General features: G+C 40.6%; 1 protein-coding gene across 3 annotated transcripts in view; it reads right to left on the bottom strand.

Moving 5' to 3' along the window:
• hipk2 (homeodomain interacting protein kinase 2) overlaps positions 1–21,742 on the bottom strand; it is an 81,600-nt gene that overhangs the window by 6,938 nt on the left and 52,920 nt on the right. For 2 of the 3 annotated variants that reach the window (XM_088416994.1, XM_088416995.1), the window contains exons 3-14: positions 19,726–19,849; positions 18,514–18,633; positions 16,910–16,996; positions 10,462–10,646; positions 10,188–10,350; positions 7,854–8,079; positions 7,182–7,303; positions 3,924–4,051; positions 2,676–2,858; positions 1,528–1,851; positions 447–700; positions 195–349 (exon numbers count right to left, since the gene is read on the bottom strand). In XM_088416994.1, coding sequence (XP_088273120.1) covers positions 195–349; positions 447–700; positions 1,528–1,851; positions 2,676–2,858; positions 3,924–4,051; positions 7,182–7,303; positions 7,854–8,079; positions 10,188–10,350; positions 10,462–10,646; positions 16,910–16,996; positions 18,514–18,633; positions 19,726–19,849 — 2,071 coding nt within the window. The remainder of the gene's footprint in view (positions 1–194; positions 350–446; positions 701–1,527; positions 1,852–2,675; positions 2,859–3,923; positions 4,052–7,181; positions 7,304–7,853; positions 8,080–10,187; positions 10,351–10,461; positions 10,647–16,909; positions 16,997–18,513; positions 18,634–19,725; positions 19,850–21,742) is intronic. The other variant, XM_088416996.1, reaches the window with a different exon arrangement.

Raw genomic sequence — 21,742 nt, 5'->3', positions numbered from 1 at the left:
AATGAAGCCACTTTTTTGTCGTTTATCAATCTTTTGAACTGCCACAATGATACAATGTATCTGAAAAAATGGTAGATGGCTTTTCTAAGCTTAATCAACTAGTGTAGTTTGTGTGCAATCTATACCATAAAATCAGTTCAGATCACAGATGTGCGCATATACAGACAGCAGTGTGGTTTTATGTGTCGTTATACCTGGCTGAGATTAAGAGGCTGCTGCTGGAGGGGGTGTGGCCCTGAGCGCTGCTGTCGGTACGATGCAGTCACACCACCTGGGATGTGAGTGTTGCTCGAAACTACTCCATTGGAGGATTTGAACTTGTAAGCGGAATTCTGATGATTCATTGTATCTGCACAGAAGGGGACGAAAACGTATGTCAAAGGGACTAGCTCCCTCAAAATCGTCAGAGAAGCAAGAAACTGTCTCAATGTGATGTGATTTCTTACCTGGCATCAAGCGTTCACACTCATTCACAACCTCGCTGGTCTGACTTTTAAGAGGGGGGATGATGATTGTGCGTGGGTTGCCATTGTTGTAGTTGTCCACGATTGTGGTCTTTGTGTCAAAGGTGTTATTGTTGTTGTTATTGGCGTGTCTAGACTCCACAGTGTAAGGGCTGTTGTTGGTGGAACAGTCAGTGTCAGGTGAATCATGGACAGTCACACAGCTGATCACATTCTTCCTTTGCTTTGAGGATGACCTGGAGAAAATGGGACAGAAAGTTTTACTGCTCGAATGTTCCAAGTGAGAAATGCAGTGAGCTGAAACACTTGAGCATGGGTGTCCAAACCCCGTTCTCGAGGGCCGCTATACTGCATGTTTTTGATGTGTCCGTCCTCCCAACACCTGATTCAAATGAGCGACTCACCATCAAGCTCAGCGGAGGCCTGATGATTATATAAATCAGGTGCGTTGCAGGACGGAAATAACAAAAACATGCAGAATAGCGGACCTTGAAGAGCAGGGTTGGACACTCCTGTACTAAAGGGTATATAATACAGTATATGTAAACTAATGTGAGATTTTCGTACTCAGCTCACCTTAAGCTTCATAATGGAAAAAAAGAAAACATTCTCAAAGACGCAATAAGAATTTGGCATGATTGGCACTGTCTGGGAATAATTTATTTAACAATACAATCCACAATGTGGTTTGCAGTAGTTGGAGAACAGCACTGCATTTTACTCAGAGCTGTTTTTTTTCTTTCCAGGGTTTGCAGCATGTAATTTCAAAACAAGAACACCAACGCGTCATCGAGAATTTCCGTATTATACCAGACTAACAAAATCTAAATTGTTTAAACTCATTACATCATACTGGACCAATAAAACAAAATGTAGCTTAATTAGAACAGCTATTTTTCAAAAGATAGCTCAAATTTGTAAACGGTATATTGCGTATAGTGAAACATTCTCAAGTTTTCTCGACACTCAACTATTTCCAATTTTAGATAACAGCACTAGCAGCAAAAAGAAAAAAAACAATCATAACAATTTTCATATACATCTTCCAAAAGACATAACTGACCCATTGCTTTGTTTGTGGTCATCTTCCTCATCTGTGTCACTACTGATGGTGATGATGCTGACCGCAGGGCTGGGCGTGTCAGGGATGATGATGGTCTGTCTGGGGACGGGCTGCTGGTGTGGATGGCTGCGGGTGGTGCTGGAAGCCTGCTCGGCCTCAATAGTCCCCCAGCCGTTTCCCCCGCAGCCCTGCGGGGGAGGGCAAACGGAGGCTGAGCTGCTCTGGAGCACAGCGCATCGTGGGGGAGTGTTCTCTTTCACCCTCTTGGAACGCTGTGGCGACAGTACTGCCTGCGTGGAGGACACTTCGTAGGCTGAAGTGTTCCTTTGAGGTAGAAAGAATCAAAAGAATTCAATACATGAGACATCACGTTTTACTTCTCATTGCAGTCCTGTACTAAGGTCTTAGACCACCACTAGCTTTGTTGACTTCCTACAGCAGTTATTTTCGTATGGAAAAACACTAAAAAATAGGACCGGTCGTATAGATTTTTGAAAAAATATGACATTTGCCAAATTGTGAAATAATAAGGTTTTTGCTTGATTCAAGCGATATACTGTAGATACAAGCTAACGTAGATTTGCACTAATGCTTTGGAAGTACATTAAATATGTAGAAGTGAATATCAGTAAATTGTAGTAGCGTGGAATTTAATAAGTCAACTCACAAGAGTTAAATTAAAAACATGTGAAACTCAGACATCAAATAGAATCGTCAAACACATAGGAAAAATACTTTTGAGAAGGCTGATTCCTATCAATTTTTTTCATTCAAAATCATTTTGATTGTTTATTATCTTATGCAAGATGGTGTATTTTAGGTTTTAAGATATGTACGGTAAGCTGTACTCATCAAAATTATTTATTAGCGAAAAAAAATGTAATATTTTGCTTGTTGTGTCATATATCTGTATTACATTTGAAAAATTTGAGCACTGAAATAAATAACATTTTCCATGAAGTTCATTTTTTTAGATGTACAGGTATGTGTGGCAAATAAAACGGTAATGCAATTGGAAATCCTACATGCATAATGCTTACCACCATAATGTTGTTTGATTTTGTCAAAATAGCATTTCTAATACAGCCAAACTGTGATGCAGAGGTGTGTGCTGTAGCTCGGCCAATGCAATTGTTATTACCACCCACCTGGCAGAATTCTGATGCTGCTTGTTCTTTTTGGAAGAGGAGTTATTGTTGGACGAGGGTTGCCTCATAACATGTGCCACTCCAACATTGAGCGTCTGGTTGGATGGAAGAGTGACGTGGCCGGCCAACAAGGCTGGCTGCTGCATGATGGGGTTGTAATGGCTACCATGAGGGTGGGAATTCCTGCAGTCAAAATAAAGCATGCACGCAACAATGTTGAAAGGAGAGAACCGATAGGACACAGATATGTTTCCCCCTCATGGGCCAGCAGGTGTCAGTAGCAACTTTTTAAAAAAAGAAGACAAGATGATTAGAGAGAATAAGTGAGGTTCAGAGCAAAGAGGGAGGGCAGAGGAGCTGACACCAGCTGCGGAGTGATAGCTCTGCAGAGGAAGTGCGACACTTTCCTGATTGTCTCTCTGTAGACCACAGAGCTACTCAGGAGGGGAGGGAGAAACCAGACAGTAGAGAAGGCGGTGGATTGGGGGGAACGTCACAGGTGGACAGTTGAGAATGAGTCTAAACATACAAGTCCACTGCAACTCTGCGCATTATAAACTGGCATCCAGCTTCTCTGCCTGTTGATTGGCTTGTCGCTTCAGTCTATCCATTTGTCAAGGACTCTCACTGACAGACATACTGTACGTAGCATCTCTTCATGTTCATCTTGTTCATCTCCCTGAGGTGAATCTGCACTAGTGTTGTGGTTATTGTAAAGGGCAGGCTGTCTGGGATATACTGACAACTCAATCACTTTTCCATTTTCTTCTTTTATCTTTGGACCTTTAACATCCATAAACATGATTGTGTCCATTATTGCTCTGAACTGATGACCTGTGTCTCTGTTTGAATTCTAAATTGCCTTACCATTCTAGATGTATTCAAATGGAATTTTGGAGATATTGTCAAATGCTACTGAAAGAGAAACGGTTGTCAAAAATGTTGACTGCTACGTACAGGTATGTCGGGCAGCCAAAAGCATGTTTGCTCGGCGCCACAGCTAGGGTTAAAAAAAGATGAAAAATCTATTTTCGAAGCTCCTGACAACACTAATCGTACACAACCATTGATCTGCATGTGATGTGACGTAATGAAGGAATGCCTAGCGCAGAGTCGGGAAGAAATGAGCTTCGATAGCCCCATGTAACCAGCGTGCTCTTTAGAAACCACAAATATAGCACAATTTGAGTGTATTAACATGTAAAACTTGTAAATCTACCTATGTATTGAGCAATTGGTGTTATTTACCTCCAGTTGGGGAGAGGCTGTGTGCCGCTCATGGAGTCAGGGATAACGGTGGCATGCTGAACTGAGGTGTGAGTGAGTTGCTGCCAGGCTGGAGGCAGCAGGATCTGTTGAGTGCCACTGGGCCAAGCCTGCTGAGGTAGGACGAGACCCAATAGGGAATAAAACAGATGGGGATAAAATGGAAAGTGGGGATTAAAGAGACAATAAAGGGAGACACATTCATCTATTGTGGAAAGTTTATGATAAAACATGAATATATGATATGTTTGGGTGATTACGGTAGTTTTATAGGTGTGATAAATGGAAGTCTCCCAGCGAGGGGATAGTAAGGCTACAAAAATTACCTCTGAAAGGTAAGGCCTCACAAATCACATTTGCTAGTTTCATCTGTGTGTACATGTGAATTATTCATTATTGTAAACTTGACTTTGGTCAAGACATTGTGGAAAATGTAAATAGCAACAAAACAATGATTTTCCTTAAAATAATTCAATTGAATAAACTACAAATGAAATTAATGCAATGGCTGAACAGACCAACGACAATTATTAATTTATTTACGAATATTCTCTCGTTTCAAATTTGATGCCTGCAAAAAATTCCAAACAAGCTGGAACACGGTTGCAAAAAAAGAATGAAAGTTGAGAAACGTTCACAAAACACCTGTTTGCAACATTCCACAGGTGAGCAGGTCCACTTTAAACAGTTGAGTGTCATGATTAGGATTAAGAATATTGCCATGTGGGTTCAGGAACACTTCAGAAAGGCATTGTCAGTTTGTCACTCTACAAATACCAGTTAAAACATGACCCACTAGCATTTTAGGGCCCAAACTCATCTAAGATGGACAGACATAAAGTGGAAAAGTGCGCTGTAGTTTGATGAGCCTAAAATAAAAAAAATATAAACGTTTTGTAAATGCTCTTCTTTACGTTATACACAATGTCCCATCTTCACTGAAATTAGGGTTTGTACTCTGTGTCGGTAAGGCAGGCATTGCTCTAAAATTTCTGCATGCGTGCGTGTATGTCTGCCTGCCTGAGCATGTTTGTGTGATCCTCTGTGTAATACAATACTTTTATACAGTTCTATTGATTAGCACTTTAAAGTCAGGTCTAATGAACTGTTCATGCAATGCCACTTGCACGTCTATTTACAAGCATGAGCACATTTAAACAATGTGAAAGGAAGAGTGAGAAAAGAGAAAATAAGAGCAGCAATTCTGTACACATGTCCCTATTACATCGAAAATTAAAAATGATCAGCCTGGACTTTTTCATCTATTTATACTCTAGGGCATTTGGATGAGGCTGTTTCCTATGGCACAGTCTCCGGATGCATGGGGTGCCTTTCTCCTCAGTGATTTCTAACGGAACATTCTGGCATTCAAGATGGCCTTTACATCTCAAGCCCTTTATCAACATGCCATTATGACATGCTAATACAGCCATCCATCTGCCGCTCCTTATTTTCCTCTTGCTCACTGTTGGCGCTGTACATGCCTCTCACCAGGCGTGTTCTGTAAAGCAGCCTGTCTGCCCTGGAATGGTAACCCAGTTAAGAGGCCCTTTTTTTTCTACTCACAGAGCCCACCAGCACTATCAGCAACCCACCGCCTCCCACCTCAGCCAAACACTCCCTGGGTGAAAACCCTTTGTCACCTCGGGGCTCTGAAAGCCACAGCTCTCACTCCCTGATTGTTTCCACATTTTCTGCATTCCTGCACCAGATAAAGGTTTCGTTGATTTACTTGCCTCGCTGCTTTGGAGGCTTCTTCTCTGCGCACACCCATGAATATTGGTCCATACACTCTACAGATGTGAGCATAGTGGACAACATTGAGGTGTGGGCTGAGGCACAGGTGGGGAGAAGGCAAGCCACCACTAATCAAACCAAGCCAGCAAGCCCTTCCACAGAGTAGGAATAAATACAGAGAAACACACACAGGCACAGGCACTTATTAGGTGTGCTGCATGCTGGTCCATATGAACCACCTGCTTATGTTAATGACAACCTTGTGCCTTTATTTAACATGCGTACAAAGACAAAGACTATACTGTGGGTGCAGACAAGCAGCGTGGGGATACGCAGTTGAAGCACCGATAGATGCAATTTACCATTTCCTGCCTTCTTAAGACATTTTATTTTACCCTTCGTAGATTCATTATGTATTCAAGAATTTGTTGAATCTATGAATTACCTGGTCTTAGGGGGCCTAATTCCAGCTTCCTCTAACCTCTTGAGGTCCTCAGAGGCCTCTAATTCCGAGAGGCTGATTCGGAAGCAGCCCTGCAGCTAATCACCATTTGGTATCTGACAGATTAAGCCACCATAGAAACACAGGCATGCTCTCACACACATACACACACTCAAGGGCTTTGTCGCCAGTATGCCCGCCTGCCTATTGCATGATTAGCTGAAGATAAGGGAGTGCTTCAAACTCCCGGGATTCTCAGAGATATTTAAAGCCTTCCTGAAATTTCCATAGGGAAAAAGGTGGATCGGTGATGGAAGTGGTCGACGTTGCATGTGCGCCCGGAGAAAGTGGTGCACTCTTACTCCCGGTAACATTACATCAACAGCTAAAAGTCACCACTGTGCAGAACGGGCTATAGTGATGGCCTTCTCTCTGTGTAAGGATCTTGCCCTGTGTGCATCAAAGCATAGGAGAGCACATCGGGTGAGACTGGAAGTAATGCACGCAAGTGCTTAACCTAAATGCACTTAAAAACAAAAAGAAGGGGGGAAAAAAACGCAAGCAGCGGCCAGATCAGGAACATTTCCAGCCTCTATCGACATGTATTTTCCATTTCTTTGTGATGACTTCCAAACACCGGATGCCGAGATTCATTTTTATAAATATGCGCAGCAGTCAAGCGCTTTATTTGATTTGCACTATAACAAAAACAATATTGAACTATTTCAGCATCATAGAGGCCCACAGAGGCATGATGGAAGAAGTCTGGCATTAAAGAGTTTTTCTTCATCCTTTTTAAACACCTTTGGAACAAACTAAAAAAGATCTGACCTGTGTGAGGTTCAAAATCAGTGACCACTAACTGTTCTTGAGAATGATTGGAGAAAACAAAGATGGGGGGGGAAAGGTTTTACAAAAAGTGTTGTAGGAAGTGCAGACGTTGATGTTAAAATGTAAAAAATACATTCTTCTATTTTAACTTTCTGCAGGTGGAATGGTCCAATTCTGCACAAATAGTATATACTGCATTAGTATAAATCACAACAGAATGCTTGCTGTACCTGAGTGAGGAGGCCTGGTTGGATCTGCAGAGGCTGGGGGCCGGGGGCCTGTGTCACTATGGGAACAGCATTTTCCATCCGCATGGAATAACTGTTGTGCTTGGAAGGCGATGCCTGCAGTCCTGTGAAGGAGCATAACACAAACATTATAATACAAATAATGTGTATATTTAGCAACTCATAATAAATCTTATAATTAAAATTCATTGAGCACAAATAAGTCTATTTCAAAGATTAGGAATCAAAGGACAATAAAAGTCATTGCCCCAAAGCAATATTTGTTCTGGGAGATATTGAACTGTGAGGGCAAAAATGTGTTAATTGCCTTTCCAAGTTAGCATGGGCCTAATGTTTCTAGCGTAAACCTAAGCCTGCCAGAAGTGCAGTTGGCTGAACATTGCAGTAAAAATTGAAAATGCCAGAAAGGGCCCATCTTTGCAGGTGGAAGAATACAAAGGCTGATTAAAACTGCATTTTTTTAATTTTTTTTTTTTAATAAGGGTTGGAGTCTTAATACTATTGCTACTCTGAAGATTAATAGTGGCCACTTGAACTTACACAGCAACTGCTGTGCATACTGTATGTAGGGTTTTGTTTTAAAAGCTCCAAATGCCTCACTTTGACCACAATTGTCTGTGCGCTAATGCATTCTGACTGCTAGGACCTGTTTACCTTGGAAGCCGGGAGGGCAGACGATGAGAGCCTGCTGGAAGGGATCGGGCCGGGCAGCGCAGAGCTGCGGAGCTCCCGTTTGCAGGGGCATGCTCCTTTGGGCCACAGCGGCCATTGAGGCAGCGGAGGGCTGGTAGAGTGCAGATTGGTAGTTTAGTATGGAGACATCTGGACTTGGAAAGGAAAGGGTGGAATTGTTGGTGGAGGAGGGAGCCAGGTTGGTGGCCTAAAGGAATGATGTGACCAAAATGAAAGAAATGAGAGGGCGACACTGATGGGGATAACAGGTAGAATTGCTTAAAGGTAGGAAAAACAATAAAGAACAGAGGGGGCACAATCACACCATCGAGAGAAGGTGGATTGCTTGGTATTGATGGAAACCAACAGAAATAACATAAACCTGGGATGCTGAATGAAGTTGGCAAAATAATGATCAAGCAATGCACAAAATACTAAGACAATTGGATATAATTGAGCACCAAACCATGTTTGAACTGAATTAATGTAATGCATGAACTTTTGGTTTTCCCAGACCAGAATAGAGTGATTGAGATGTGCAGCTATAAGAAAACTACATGGTCTAATCAAGAGGCCACCATTTTCCATGCTGCATGTCTTTTTTAAACAAAGCAACATTAGGCGGGACAAGTGTTGAATCCCATTGGTTTAAACGTCTGTTTAAAAAATGGTACAAAATGACAATGAGCTTCTATAATGAGCTGAGAGGAAATCTGTCGCAGCCCACAAATCAATGTGTCCGACAAGAATCATTTTTCACCTCCAACAGTCATTCATCTACGTTGTAACATTCTCATGCAAGTCGAGCATGTCTTGAGCATAAACAAGATGTGTGGAGTAGAACTCCAAGGATATATCCAAGAATAAAAGAAATATTTGCTCAGTTTGTGTGCTGTATAAAATTGAAATACATAATCAGTTTTTTGACATTTCATTATCAAATATAGTAGCTATGGGTGGAGAAAAATGCATAGCCAGCATTTTCATGTTCCATCTGCTCTCTTTAGTGTGCTCAATGAATACAAGAGGAGAGAGCATAATCAATGTGGGACTGTGACAGTCATTATAAACGTGTGAAAGAAGCTTTAAAAAAAAACAAAGGCAAAGACGATGCCTTGCTTTGCAATTCAATTGTGTATTATAAAGACAATTAAGGGATGTTTAATCTGCGTAAATCACAACAAAATTGAAGTGCTCTTGCATGTGTACTGAAGGCACTAGTATAATGTCATTAATTAAAGACGAGAAACATGATCTGAAATCTTAATACTGGCAAAGTCAAAAGTCAGCAGTTACAAATCCACACCATACGGAAGAGGTAAAGCGCCACAAGCTCAATCCAGGGAAAATGGAGAGATGTGAAGAAGGTACAGGAGGATAGAAACAATAGGAGGGAAGGAGACAAAGCCCAGGGTAAAGGGATTCTTGAGGCCCTAAAGCTTCAGAATGCAAGATAAGCAGGAAGCGGGGCTTGTCGTGTGTGCAATCAGCACTTTGTGCCAGTCCCATGGGACCTGGCTTCAGACAGAACTGCAAGCAAATAGATACACAAGGCTGGGTTGTAGGCCAGGAAATGCACACATAAAAAAGGGCAAATGGCTGGTTATGAGGGACTTCCCATTGAAAGCATCACCATGAAGTCATTTTGCCCTAAATGACAACTTCAAAACCATTTTCCCTATATAAGCTTAAAATACAGATAAATCATCTGCTAATGTGTCGTTAATGCATCAACAAAATTATTTTGGGGTAGAAACTATTGATGCATGCAAAAATGATCAAATATTGCATTAATGTGTTGTTTTCCTAGTGTTTTACATTCACTAGATTGCCACACTTAGCTTCTGATCACGGCCTAATAACAAATTCATAAATTCGTAATTTCCAATGGTAGTGGTACAAAAGTCAAATATACTTTACAACAGTAGGGGGCACCCTAATGCTAAAACACAGGCACTTCACTGCCCAACAACTTGTGAAGAAATTGTTTGCTCTGTGTTAACATGCACATACCCGGGCTTGAGATTTACTCTGTACTCAATACTGGAATTGAGTACATGACGTAAACAATGTAAACCTCACAATTAGCTGCGAATGCACGAGAGCATCTTCAGCTGCTTTTGTCTGTATGCGAAACCTCCTGCCTGTAGGAAAATGTTTAATTTTTTCCACATTTGTTGTCACTGAGAGACATACGCAGGATTAGTATTCTCTTGGAATTGGAACTTCATTTCCAACATTCCTAAAAATCATTTTGCACACATACTACTCCATGTGCAACAGACAAAGGACACAATGAAAAAAACTGAGTGTCACCTGGCTGTGCACAGTGTTAAGCTGGTTGTTGAAGGTCATGGTGAGGTTAGTGGAGGTGCTGGGGGCTACGTGGGTGATGAAGGGCGTCTTGCTCTGGTTGACCGTGTCATACATGTTGACACGCCGCTTACAGATCTCCATATTCTGGAAGCATGATTTCACACTGGAGAGTGACAGAGACACAGAGGGAATGAGCATACAGTAGTTGAGTGGCAAATGCAATTATGGCATTAAAGAAGGCAATTAAATCAATAGGAACAATAAGGGCTCGTACTGCGTGCTGTGAGGGAAATCAAGAAGATGAGACATTGTAACAAAAGGGTGGTTGAGTGTTTCGATAGGTGTTATTCTTTTGTCTGCGTCGATGGTCAGCATCTTGGTTAACAAGTCGATGAATTCCCTCCTGTCGGCTTTCTCTGCCAGCAAGTCGCTCCCCTCCAGATCTGACGTCATGTTCACCTGCAAGCAACAAAATCCTGTCACAGTCAAGCATGCGTGCGTGTGTGTATGCGGGAGATTTCTGTCGACTTTCTTTGCAAACATATCCCCCGTCTTTTTTCCCATGCTAGAAAAATACCCTCATCAGATCAGGTGTCACGAGGCCTTGCTATACAACTTCGGTGGCATTTCCACTGTTATTTGTAGCGCCACATGAATTGGCTAGACCAAAGGTGCCAAACATACGGCCCGTGGGCCGGATCTGGCCCCCGAGGAGCTGTAATCCGGGCCGCATGATCATTTCGTGAAGCATTATAACAAAAAAAATAGTTTAAGGATATAGTCAGTCATGGTTCTGTCTGATCGCTGATTTTATTACCAGAAAATAAACAGAAAAAAACATTAACAAGCGCATTGTCCTGAGCTACTGTACTGTCAGATGCAGCTAATGCCCATTAGCTCAATTACAACTCCTCATGCCTGACAACAAACATTGCACATAAACCCCCCCCCCCTTTTTTTTTGCAAGCAATGCCCAGATGAGCACTGCCACTTACAAGTGAAAGTGACCAGTCGCCACGCTTGTCCGAAAAAGCTTGCTGATCGCTTTAATGACAGAAGGTGGAAAACTACACCGACGTTCTCATTTCATCGTGGCATTAGCGTCGTGTCTTTGTTGCGCTACTGCTCAGCGCAGGCAAAATCCTTCGACTGACCCAAAGAGATTAACAATGGGCGAGGGTTCGCAATCTGAACCATTACCAAACAGTTGGCTTTATTCTGTGCTGTATTATAAATGATCAGTCTTGTAGTTCCTTTTAAATTGACTTTATTTACAGATCAGCAATTCACAAGCGGTGCATTCATGTTTGACGTGATATTATGACTATGCGAGCTTTTAAATGTCTTCTGTCGTGTATATCATTATGTGGGTGCCATCCAGGGTCCAAAATGAGACACGACAGCACCATTTTATTTTGTTCAATTATTTGCATTTTGCAGTGCTCCTTGCAAAGTTCTACAACTACAAATAGTGACTGGGGCATTTTCCTTCCCCTGGATATTAAGTGTTTCATTGTATTTATTTGTTTATTCATTGTGTTTATTTGTATATTAATTTTTAGTTAAAAAATGATGATAGTGAATTTCCATTCATCTCATGCAATTTAAGAGAAATTGCTATATTTGGATACATAGGGGACCCAAAAGGAAGTTATGTTACTTCATGTACCTTTATTTTGTTAATTTACTTTCCAGCAATATATTTACAGTTGAACCCTGATTCGCAGGGAATTGAGACCAGGCAGGTGCGCTAGGCAACAGTCAACAGATAATTGACACTAATTGTCAATGGTATAATAAAGGTATTGTTGTAGGCACAAGGACCATGTCTCTAACCCAGTAGTCATGTTGCAATGAACCTTTGATGCTTTGAACCTGTTGGCTTTGTCTTTGCTGATTTAGACAGTGTTGTATGAGTTTTGTGATGGCATGCGAAGAATAATTCACTAGCACAGCAATGTGTGGTTTCTTCGTCATGCTACAATATATGCCATGATTTTACCAGTCTGGCCCGCTTCATAGTAGATTTTCCTTCATGCAGCCCGAGGGCTAAAATGAGTTTGATGCCTGTGATCTATCCTAGACAGTTCCTCGGTTGTCAAATCGTGAATGCTTAAAAAAAAAAAAAAAAAAAAAAAAAAAAAAGAATTTAACATTCATAGTTTGGTTAGTGGAGACAAGGGTAAAAAAAAAAAAAAAAAAGACATCACTCTGCGGAGAAGGAGATGACATGACAAAGCAAAGCGGAATATGTTTAGACTCATCACAACCCTTCATCTGTATTTAAATTTTGCAGGTCAGGTTGTGGCTGAATACTTGACCAAGCATCTCATTCCTGCGCACATATAAACATACATGGGAAGCATGCATTGATTTAGCAGGGAGGGAACTGGAGGTGGGCTTTGGGTCTTGTGTTTTGCACCTGTAGTCACAGATCAGCCAAAAAAAAAGTTTCCGGGAGTGGAACACTGCTTATCTCTCCAACAAATTGATTCTGCTAGTTTGATGACAATATGCAAATCATCTGGAACCTCAAGTCGATGGACATTTTATGCTTATCAAATGCTCTCAAACACTGCATGCATCTGCAAAGGCATGTTTGTTGTCAGCAAAATCATCTTCCTTGTCGCTTGGATAAGAATTTTTGTATCTGAATAAAACCTGGCCTATCTTCTGTTGATAGGAGCCACCATAAGCACAAACAGATCTGTTTTCTTGTGTTGAATTTTATTTATTTTATTTATTTTATATATATATATATATATATATATATATATATATATATATATATATATATATATATATATATATATATATATATATATATATAAAAATAATCTATTACGTTAGTACCCAATGTAATCAGCTACTTTAGTACCTAAAATAATTGATTACTTTTGCACGTAACTAACCAAAATAATTGATCACTGGCAGTTAATTATACTCGATCGAATATCAACTAGGTACTGAAGTGCTAAGGTAATTGATTACTTTACTTTTACTTAGTTATCCAAGGTAATTGACTACTTTAGTTCTCAATTCATTTAATACTAGCCATTTGTAAAAGCTAAAGGCAGCCGTGAACTAAACATTTTATGAACACTTCCCATTGCTTATTTTATTTTTATGTTGACGTCATTCATGTTTATGCCAAATAAAAAACAAAACATTCCCTTTGCAAAAGATTGCACACATAACCATATGAAGCCTTGTCAATGAATACATAGCCTCATAAGTGAAGGTAATGATTTATTAGCAATCCTTTGCACGCTGCCAACAAGCAACTAAACAAAGTGGAAAAGATTGGACTTACTGTGCCTCATTCTCTGTGTTTAAACAAGCACCAAGGTCATGATATAGCTGCTCTTTGTTTAAGCCAACAAGATTGTCAGGCAGTGTGAGGACACTGGGAGCAGACAGGCAGCCTTGTTTACTGTGACATGCAGAGGAACAGGTCTGCTTTCATAAAGCTACAAGCGCTTATCTGCAAGCCTGCTTCAGGGGCTATCAGATGCGCTGCCAGTCACCACCACAAATCTGATGCAATTCGTTTTCCCCATGCATGTAATTCAGAGCCTGTGACCACACCTCTCTCTATTGATAAAGGAATAACGTGCGGAATGGGGTGGGGAATAGTCACGTCGTCTCTAACTGGGGGAACAGATGACTTTGGGAGCGGTGTACATGCAGAGTTGGTCAATAATACTCAATCAGAGCCAAGGAAAATGTAAAATATCATCATTCCATTCAAATGATGATTCCAGTATCCAATTCCAGTAAGATCATTATTTAATTTGTTCATGAAATAATACTACCTACTAATGAGACACATAGGGTCTATTTTGAATCAAGTGAGAAATATGGCCAGGAAGGCCAGCAGGATGAGGGACGCCTTGCATGTGAACATCTGTTGGACGGAGCCACATCTGTGTCTTGAGCACCGAAATGCCACTCAGGAGTGAAGACAGGGCCGCCAGATGGGGCGCATAACACCGAAGGAGATGTGTCGCCAAGCGTGCCTGCATGTATGCCGACCTTTACGCAGTAGTCTATAGCAATAGAAAATCTGCTAATGAGTGACGAACAAGGCAACAAGTGCACTAACAAAGAGAGAGCACATAAGCATGGCAAAGCATTATGATTTGTCAACGGAATCGGAATTAGTAGCAACTCTGACAGTTATAAGACCAGAACAGTCAAAGGTTGTGGCAGATCCTGTTCCAGAGTGGTTGCAAATGAGCAGTAATGCACAGTACATAATCTTTGCCAACTGCCATACAATTCATGAGGAGTAAGACGTCCATCATAGAGCATCAGTGTGAATTGATACCGTGTCAAAAAGTCAGCAATATGAACCACTACACTACCAATGGCTTCATATGTTTTTTTTGTTTTTTTTTTAAATTTGCATTGATACGGAAAAGCATAACGATCATACTTATCATATCACTGGTTGCCGTATTTGTCCAAGGAAGAAGGGAATAGTGACAGACACAAAGTGTCATTAAGTCATGACATTTAAAGTGGCAGACAGGGATTTAGTTGTCAATTTCACCAACATTATTGCTGTTGTAACCGATGTTGAATTACCAACTGTAGAGATTTTGTAGCATTGGAGTTGGGCCAGGTGTTTTGTTCTTCCTTCCACATATAACAAGGTTCCTGTTGCTTCAGTTAAAATACAGATTTGGTCTGATTTATTTTAATTAGATATATATTTGTGACTAGGGATGCACCAAAATGAATACGTTTGGCCAAAACCGAAAAACAAAAATTAATCGACAACCGAAACAACCGAAAAAAAACAACAACTTTTTGTCCACAGCCTCACAACAGTCAATCAACCTTGTGAACAGATTTTAAAGTCACACGCAGTGCTTGATGAATGATGAAAAACAAAACTGCATACTATGGGTCTGGTTGTTATTTATGCTGTGTATTGTAATTAAGTAAGTCATTTCACCTCCATCATTCTACTTGACATATGTCGCTTTTTGTATCTTGATAGGAAGCCCACATGAATTAGACATTTGCAGCCATTAATGTTTAATACATTAACAATAGAAGTGTAAAAGGCCATTACATTGATGTCCATTTGATACTTGGTGATTTTTCCGTTTTCCTTGGTAGCTTGCAAATAGTCCCCGGAAAGCTTGGAAGTCCTGGAAGTCCGGAGTATGCGTCATAACTCAGCTTATCTGGCTGACGGATGCAATCTTCCTCAAATGTTGTCGAAAAAAAATTCAAATTAAGTTACCGTTTTTAGGATGCAGCCATATTTTTGGCCTTTATTTTTGTGAAAAAAAGCATGTCCTATATTTTGGGGACTACGGTAATCGTCTCACAGGCAAAAACTGAATGGCAATTTTTTTTCCATTTTTGGAAGAAAATTTTGCTGAGCGAAAATTCGGTGAATCCCCGCTTGTGTATACTGCCACATTTCCCACAACAGAAAGGAGGCTTATTATCTTTCTGGCATCCGCTGCCTTCCTGTCTTTCAGAGCCTTTAGCTATGTCATCCATTATACACGCAGGGACAGATGTCCGCAATACCGATTTGTTTATATGGGAGACTGTAACGAGATGGGGCAAAGTAAGCAGTTTTCGCCCAGATTATGCTTGTTCAGCTTGAACCACTCTGTGTTTTCGTAGTAAACTGAGTCGAGCTGCAACAGTGAGACGATGACGGGTGACATATCTCGCAGCGTCGGAGGCCGAGATGAGCCAGGGGATATCAACACCCGTGCAGGTTGATCTCATTGAACTATGTGCCGCTCGGACGTGTTTGCATGGCAACTCTACATTCAACAAGCCCGGGCGGTGATAAAATCTTGCACTAGCCAAGAGCGCGTTATTCCAGACAGGACACGGAGCCGCCGCGTCCCCTACTGGGCAGCCATAATTGTCCCCTTCATTTATGTACCTGCATGTACCCACATGGACAGTTTCCAGAAGCTGCAGCTGCTTGCGCATCAAGATGAGCATATTTCAAAGCAAAGAGTTCACCAGCTTGTTCGTTATCAAGGGCAGAATGAAGCAGCATGGTGATCAGACAGAACTCTTGGCAAGGCAAAGGGGCCTGGGAAAAATATTGTAGCCTTCCATTCCCTTTGTCATATCTGGTAGCGAAAGCAGAATTTGACTAAGCGAGAGCAAACAAACACTCGCTATCATTTCAGTGTCAGGCATGTCCTATCAAAATGTCACGGCTACATGTGAAGTTTCCCACTGCAAACGAATGAGTTGACTCACAGCCATCAGGGAAAAGTGACAATAAATAAAGACTGGTTAAATGGCAGTAATACTCCTTGGATTTGTAGATTAATTGCAACTTCCTGTTTTAGACAGGATCATTAAAACAGATTCCCACTGATGACCGAAGAGATTTTTGGCAATATAAAGAGCAGAGCACAAGTAAAGAGTTCTCCTTTCTTTTTCCAACTCCCGCTTTAAAATTATGGATGCATGCTATCGATACAACTTTTTAACAGTAAAAGAAAATCAAAAGAACCAATCCACAGAATACCACTTTGTTAAGTGGTAAGTGCTAAGTCCACCTTTTTGCGCTGTGGTGAGACAAACTGAATCAAACTTCTTATTTGTGTTGATACAGTATAACACCATTACTCATGTGGTGTATGTAAATGCAGGATATATTAATATTATTTGTTTAGTTGTCCAGGCTGTCACGGGTTGTGCTCTGTGATATTGCAGCCACATACCTGGGCCATATCATCCAAACAGTTGAAGATGTACTTGCGCGCCTCCTTGGACTTGATCCCTGTTTCTCCCTCATGGTCTTCAGGAGTCTGTGGGAGACATAAAGCAGATGTTGCTCTCAAACCCTCAACATGCTTCCTCTCTATACCCACACTATTTATATTCGGCTCATTATAGCCTCTTGTTGCTGAAGAACAGCAGAACACAGCTTGCCCACTGAGCAACCGTGGGGTCACATCCAAACACGCATGTCACTTCCTATGATTGGGGGAAATGAATGCGAATGCATGAACGAATATACGATTTGTCACATTGACCGGTGTTTTTCAACTATTGTGCCGCAGCGCAGTAGCGTATGCCAAATGATCAGCGCGGCCGCAAAGCGAAGCCCGGTTCAGTGCGTCGTTCTGCAATGACGCTCGAACCCTCGTGACTGATTCAGGAAGTTGTTCGCTGGTTCGGCCGATAGACGGCAAATCATCTGAACTGTTGCTTGCGCAGCTTCGATTTTTAACTATTTCGCTTTGGCACACATTAATATTAATAACTTCTCAAAACAAATGAGAACACACAACTAAAAAAAAAAAGCTGCCGCAAAACGCAACTAAGTTCCCTTCACCACTTGTTTTGTTTCGAAGAAGATCAACTACAGTAGTCAATGGAAAAAACATGGCATTTCTAATTTACTCTCATTGGCTCTCATCTTTCCACACCTGCAGAGCGCTGAGAGAGGATTATTTCTCAATCAAGAGAAATCCTTACATACAAAAAAAGGAACTGCCTCACATCAGGGTGACCACCAACTCATGCAGGTTGCTTTCATTCAAGTATGCATTGTATGTTTGCATGTGCTAATCTGTTAAAAAAAAATCAACTCATGAGTTAAAAATCACTCTCTTTAGAATTCCCTGTCATTTAAAATGTATTTTCCGAATTTCCCCCCAAAAAGAACAACTGATTAATTTTATTTTTCCTTTGAGGCACTGCCAAATGCTCATCCCCACAAAACTAGTACACAAGCAGGCAAGTACTTTGTTGTAAAGGACCTGTAATGTACAAAGGACTGTTCGGACTGAATACAAGTTTGAAATATGATCTGCATATGTGCATTTTGGATAATACACGGTGACTTCTAAATAACCCACATCTGTGACTTTTTCCATGACACTCTTCAGGCTAAAGTGCAAGCACTCGTCATGTTTTGTTTAACTGAAGCCCTTAACATGCTCCTTATATTGTAAGACACATAAAATAAATTATAGGTAGAGAAGACAGACAATAATAAGAGGGTTATAAAATGATAAAATTTACATGTATATTGCTTTAATGACAAGCATAACTAACTATGCTAATGGCACAATTGTGAAATCTTAATTTAGGGAGAAGTGAAAATCTTTTACATGGTCTTTAATTGGATTCGGCGCAGTGATCTGACTTGCAATGACTACAGTAACATTTGCATTGTGCTCTTTTATGGCTGCATGATTATTTAGTATGTCAGATAGGTATGGATGTCAATACTGGCGTAAGAAAACATACAAGTAAATTCCCAATGCATTTGGTTCAAAAAGATTTTGCTGATGATTTTAAGTGAGTTTGGGTTTACCTTAAGCCTCCACAGAGGATAGGTGGAGTCGGGGTCTCTGTTGAAGAACCTGGTGGTTTTGGTCCCTGCGCTCAACAGATACTCTGCAGGTAGACCCTGAGTCTGTGAGATGTACCGGATCTTCAAGACAGTTAAAAAAAAAAAAAAAAAAAAAACATTTCAACGGGGATATTCTTTCAGGAGTTTGCGGGCAAAGAAAGAACATTTGAGAAAACATTCCAAATATCCAGTTACCAACAATTCAAAAGTAGCAATGATTTACAACAAGACATTCTGTCAAGTTTGCATTAAATCCAACAAATTTGTTAGGTGTTGAAGCAGAACTCTGTCATGCTCTTACTATTGATTCTGATTAAGGGAATTCAGCAATGTCTCGCTCTGGAGCACAGGAGCCCACTAATTGGACAAGTAGCACTAAGGCATATGTTGCTATATACAGGGGAGTGCGTGCAAGATTCATAAGGCCTGTCGTGGGGACTGAAGTGACAAATATAAAGAAAAAGAAGAAAAAAAAACAAGCACACATGTTATGAATGCTTACAAAGTGTACACAAGCATTCAAACAACCAAGCATGTAAAGCCAAAAGCGGGCCCAACATCTGATCATAACGATAGACACGAATACCACGCTTTTGTTGTTGTTGCTTTATTAATCTGATTACATACAATGTTTCTGAGGTGCGAGCTGATATACGCAAATGCTTGTTCCATCGTTAAACGGGGGAGGTTTTCAACTATCGGTAGATTTCCAATTGGTTTTGAGAACCGACATTTTAAAATGTGATGACTTCATGGAACTACAACATTCATTTAACTTTTCAGTTACCTTTAAAAGAGATGTTGCTGTTCATGGGAACTTTCTGCACTTTTTGCTTTTAAAATAAAGCATGATGGAAAGCCCGACAGTTCCGTTACAGTTTGAAATTCAATAATGCTTTGCAATTTTGGAAAATTATATTTTATGTTGAAACCGATATTGAGAGCTATTTACTTAGGATTTGATTAAACTTTCAGACATGTTGATGATCCTGAGAGTGCCTGGAATGAGGCTCTAGCACGCCTGTGAGCCTTGTGATAAGTGGCTAGGATGATGGATGGATGGATTTTTTTCCCCTTCAGTTAAATGAATATTGGCACCTAATATCGGTTATTGACTTCCTTGATTTAGCTGTCAGTCTTGTATCAGTCTTTAAAAATGAAGTCTTTTTCTACCTGATCGTACTCCGAGGCGCCAGGATAGAGTGGCCATCCCAAGAAGAGCTCAGCTATCACACAGCCCAGGGACCACATGTCTATCGCCTCACAGAATGGCAGGCCCAGGACGATTTCAGGAGCTCTGTGGAAAGAATAAACATTCATTAAAAAACAGGCATTCATTAAAATTAGACCATTGGTGCCGGAGTGTTTCCCCTCACTCTTTTTTTCCATTATATTAAATGTGATCCTCAAAATACAATGCCCATCTAATGGCAAGGAATAAGCAAGAGGAAAAATATGACAATTATCCATTGAAAACTGGTACAAGAACTGGGAGTTTATAAAGACTACCCACAAAGATGTTCCAAAAACGAATCAAACCCAGACTTGCTAACTGTGAGGCTGAAATGCTAACTACTGTACCACTGTGCACCCAAATAAAATATTCTCTGAAGCGTGCGCTGAGATTGATTCCATCTTTTAGTTGGCCCCATTAGTGTTTGGATGTGTTTGTGTCAATTTCTCATGTGGGGTTTTCCCAGTACACACAGATATACAGTGGTGCACAAATATCAGTAGATGAGATGAAAATCCATGATGAGATGAAAGAGGACTCATATTGCACAACAGTCCTGAACCATTTCCAAATTCCAATTAACATGCCTCGACATCTAATAGATGATAGATAATTTAGGGGATTTTTGCAATAAGTGAATAAATAAATAAGACTTATGCAGGAAACCTAGAATACTTTCAAGATGTTCTCAGGCTCCCTATCATGGTGAGTGGATGGTTTAGTTCAAACCCCCTTTCTCATTTACCACGGTAAATGTAGGACACAAAAGGACACAATTAATGTAGTAACACTGCAGAATATCACAGGACTTCAAATATAAGCATCGTATTGTTGTCCAAAACCACATTATTTTAACTTAAAGAAGCACATTTCATATGAAAGCAGTGATTGTGCAATGACATCAAGCTTAATTTATTGTGAATATACACTCCCCCAAAATTGAATATGAATAAAAAAAATAAAAAAGTGGTTCTATAATTTTCTTACTATAAAATGACAGTATTTACCTCATGAAATGCTTGTTTTGAAACGTATGTTTTTTTTTAAATATTATTATTTATTACAATATGTGTCATGTAACCGAAAAGCAAAAGAAATAAAAAGTTTACAAGAGACCAGTTATTGGAGCAGCATTTGAGCAGGCTCAAAAAGTTCCAGCAAGTAGTTGGCACACCGTTTTACAAAGCTACAGACACCTTAACAAACAAAAGGCCCAGAGACATCAATGACAGAGATTCCTTCCACAATCATAAAAGAGACTGCAGGCAGGTGGGACTAGCCATAACAAAGAAGGCTTGTTTAAATCTGAGATGGACATCGGCATGATGAATCCACAATGGCGTGTCAGACTGCAAAAACGGTCACTGTTTCACTGTGGTGGATGGCAGGGCACACATATGGATCTTTACGGCATAACGTTTTTCACTCACAAAACCCATGTTGGACAAAAGGCTTCTCTCATTAAGTGAGTTTAGGGGATACATGCACACATCACAGCTTTAATTCCCCTGTGCTGTTGAGCTGTGACACTTGTGGTATTATGCTTGACGTCAAAGGCACTGAAGCGAGCTACCTTAAAAGAATGAAACACTCGAAAGGGATTAGTGCTAGTAAAATGTTTCCATGCACATATGTGTAGTAGCTTCAAGGCTACAAATCCTATGAACTGTGCTGGTGAAAAAAGTTATATTGATGTTATGCTTGGACCCATTTCAGCCGGAACCTTCCCAGGTTATGCTCTAATGCACGGCTTAGACCGTTTGTAAGGGTACGCTGCATGTGCCTACTCATGCTGGAAGCTCCTCCAGTTCAACAAATCACAAAGATTGTGAACGGGAGAGCAAGAGAGAGCTTAGTGATTGGGGGGGTTGTTGCTCATAATCTTAAACCCATAGCCATAAATTGACATCTGCCCAAGCAATGCCAATCACACCTGCTAATGCAGATCTTGCACAG

This window comes from Hippichthys cyanospilos, chromosome 6 (genome assembly GCF_059441005.1).
Source record: "Hippichthys cyanospilos isolate Australia breed blue-spotted pipefish chromosome 6, RoL_Hcya_1.0, whole genome shotgun sequence".
Taxonomy (NCBI): Eukaryota; Metazoa; Chordata; class Actinopteri; order Syngnathiformes; family Syngnathidae; genus Hippichthys; species Hippichthys cyanospilos.
The sequence above is the reverse complement of the archived record's forward strand: the minus strand, read 5'-3'. Positions and strand labels throughout refer to the sequence as shown.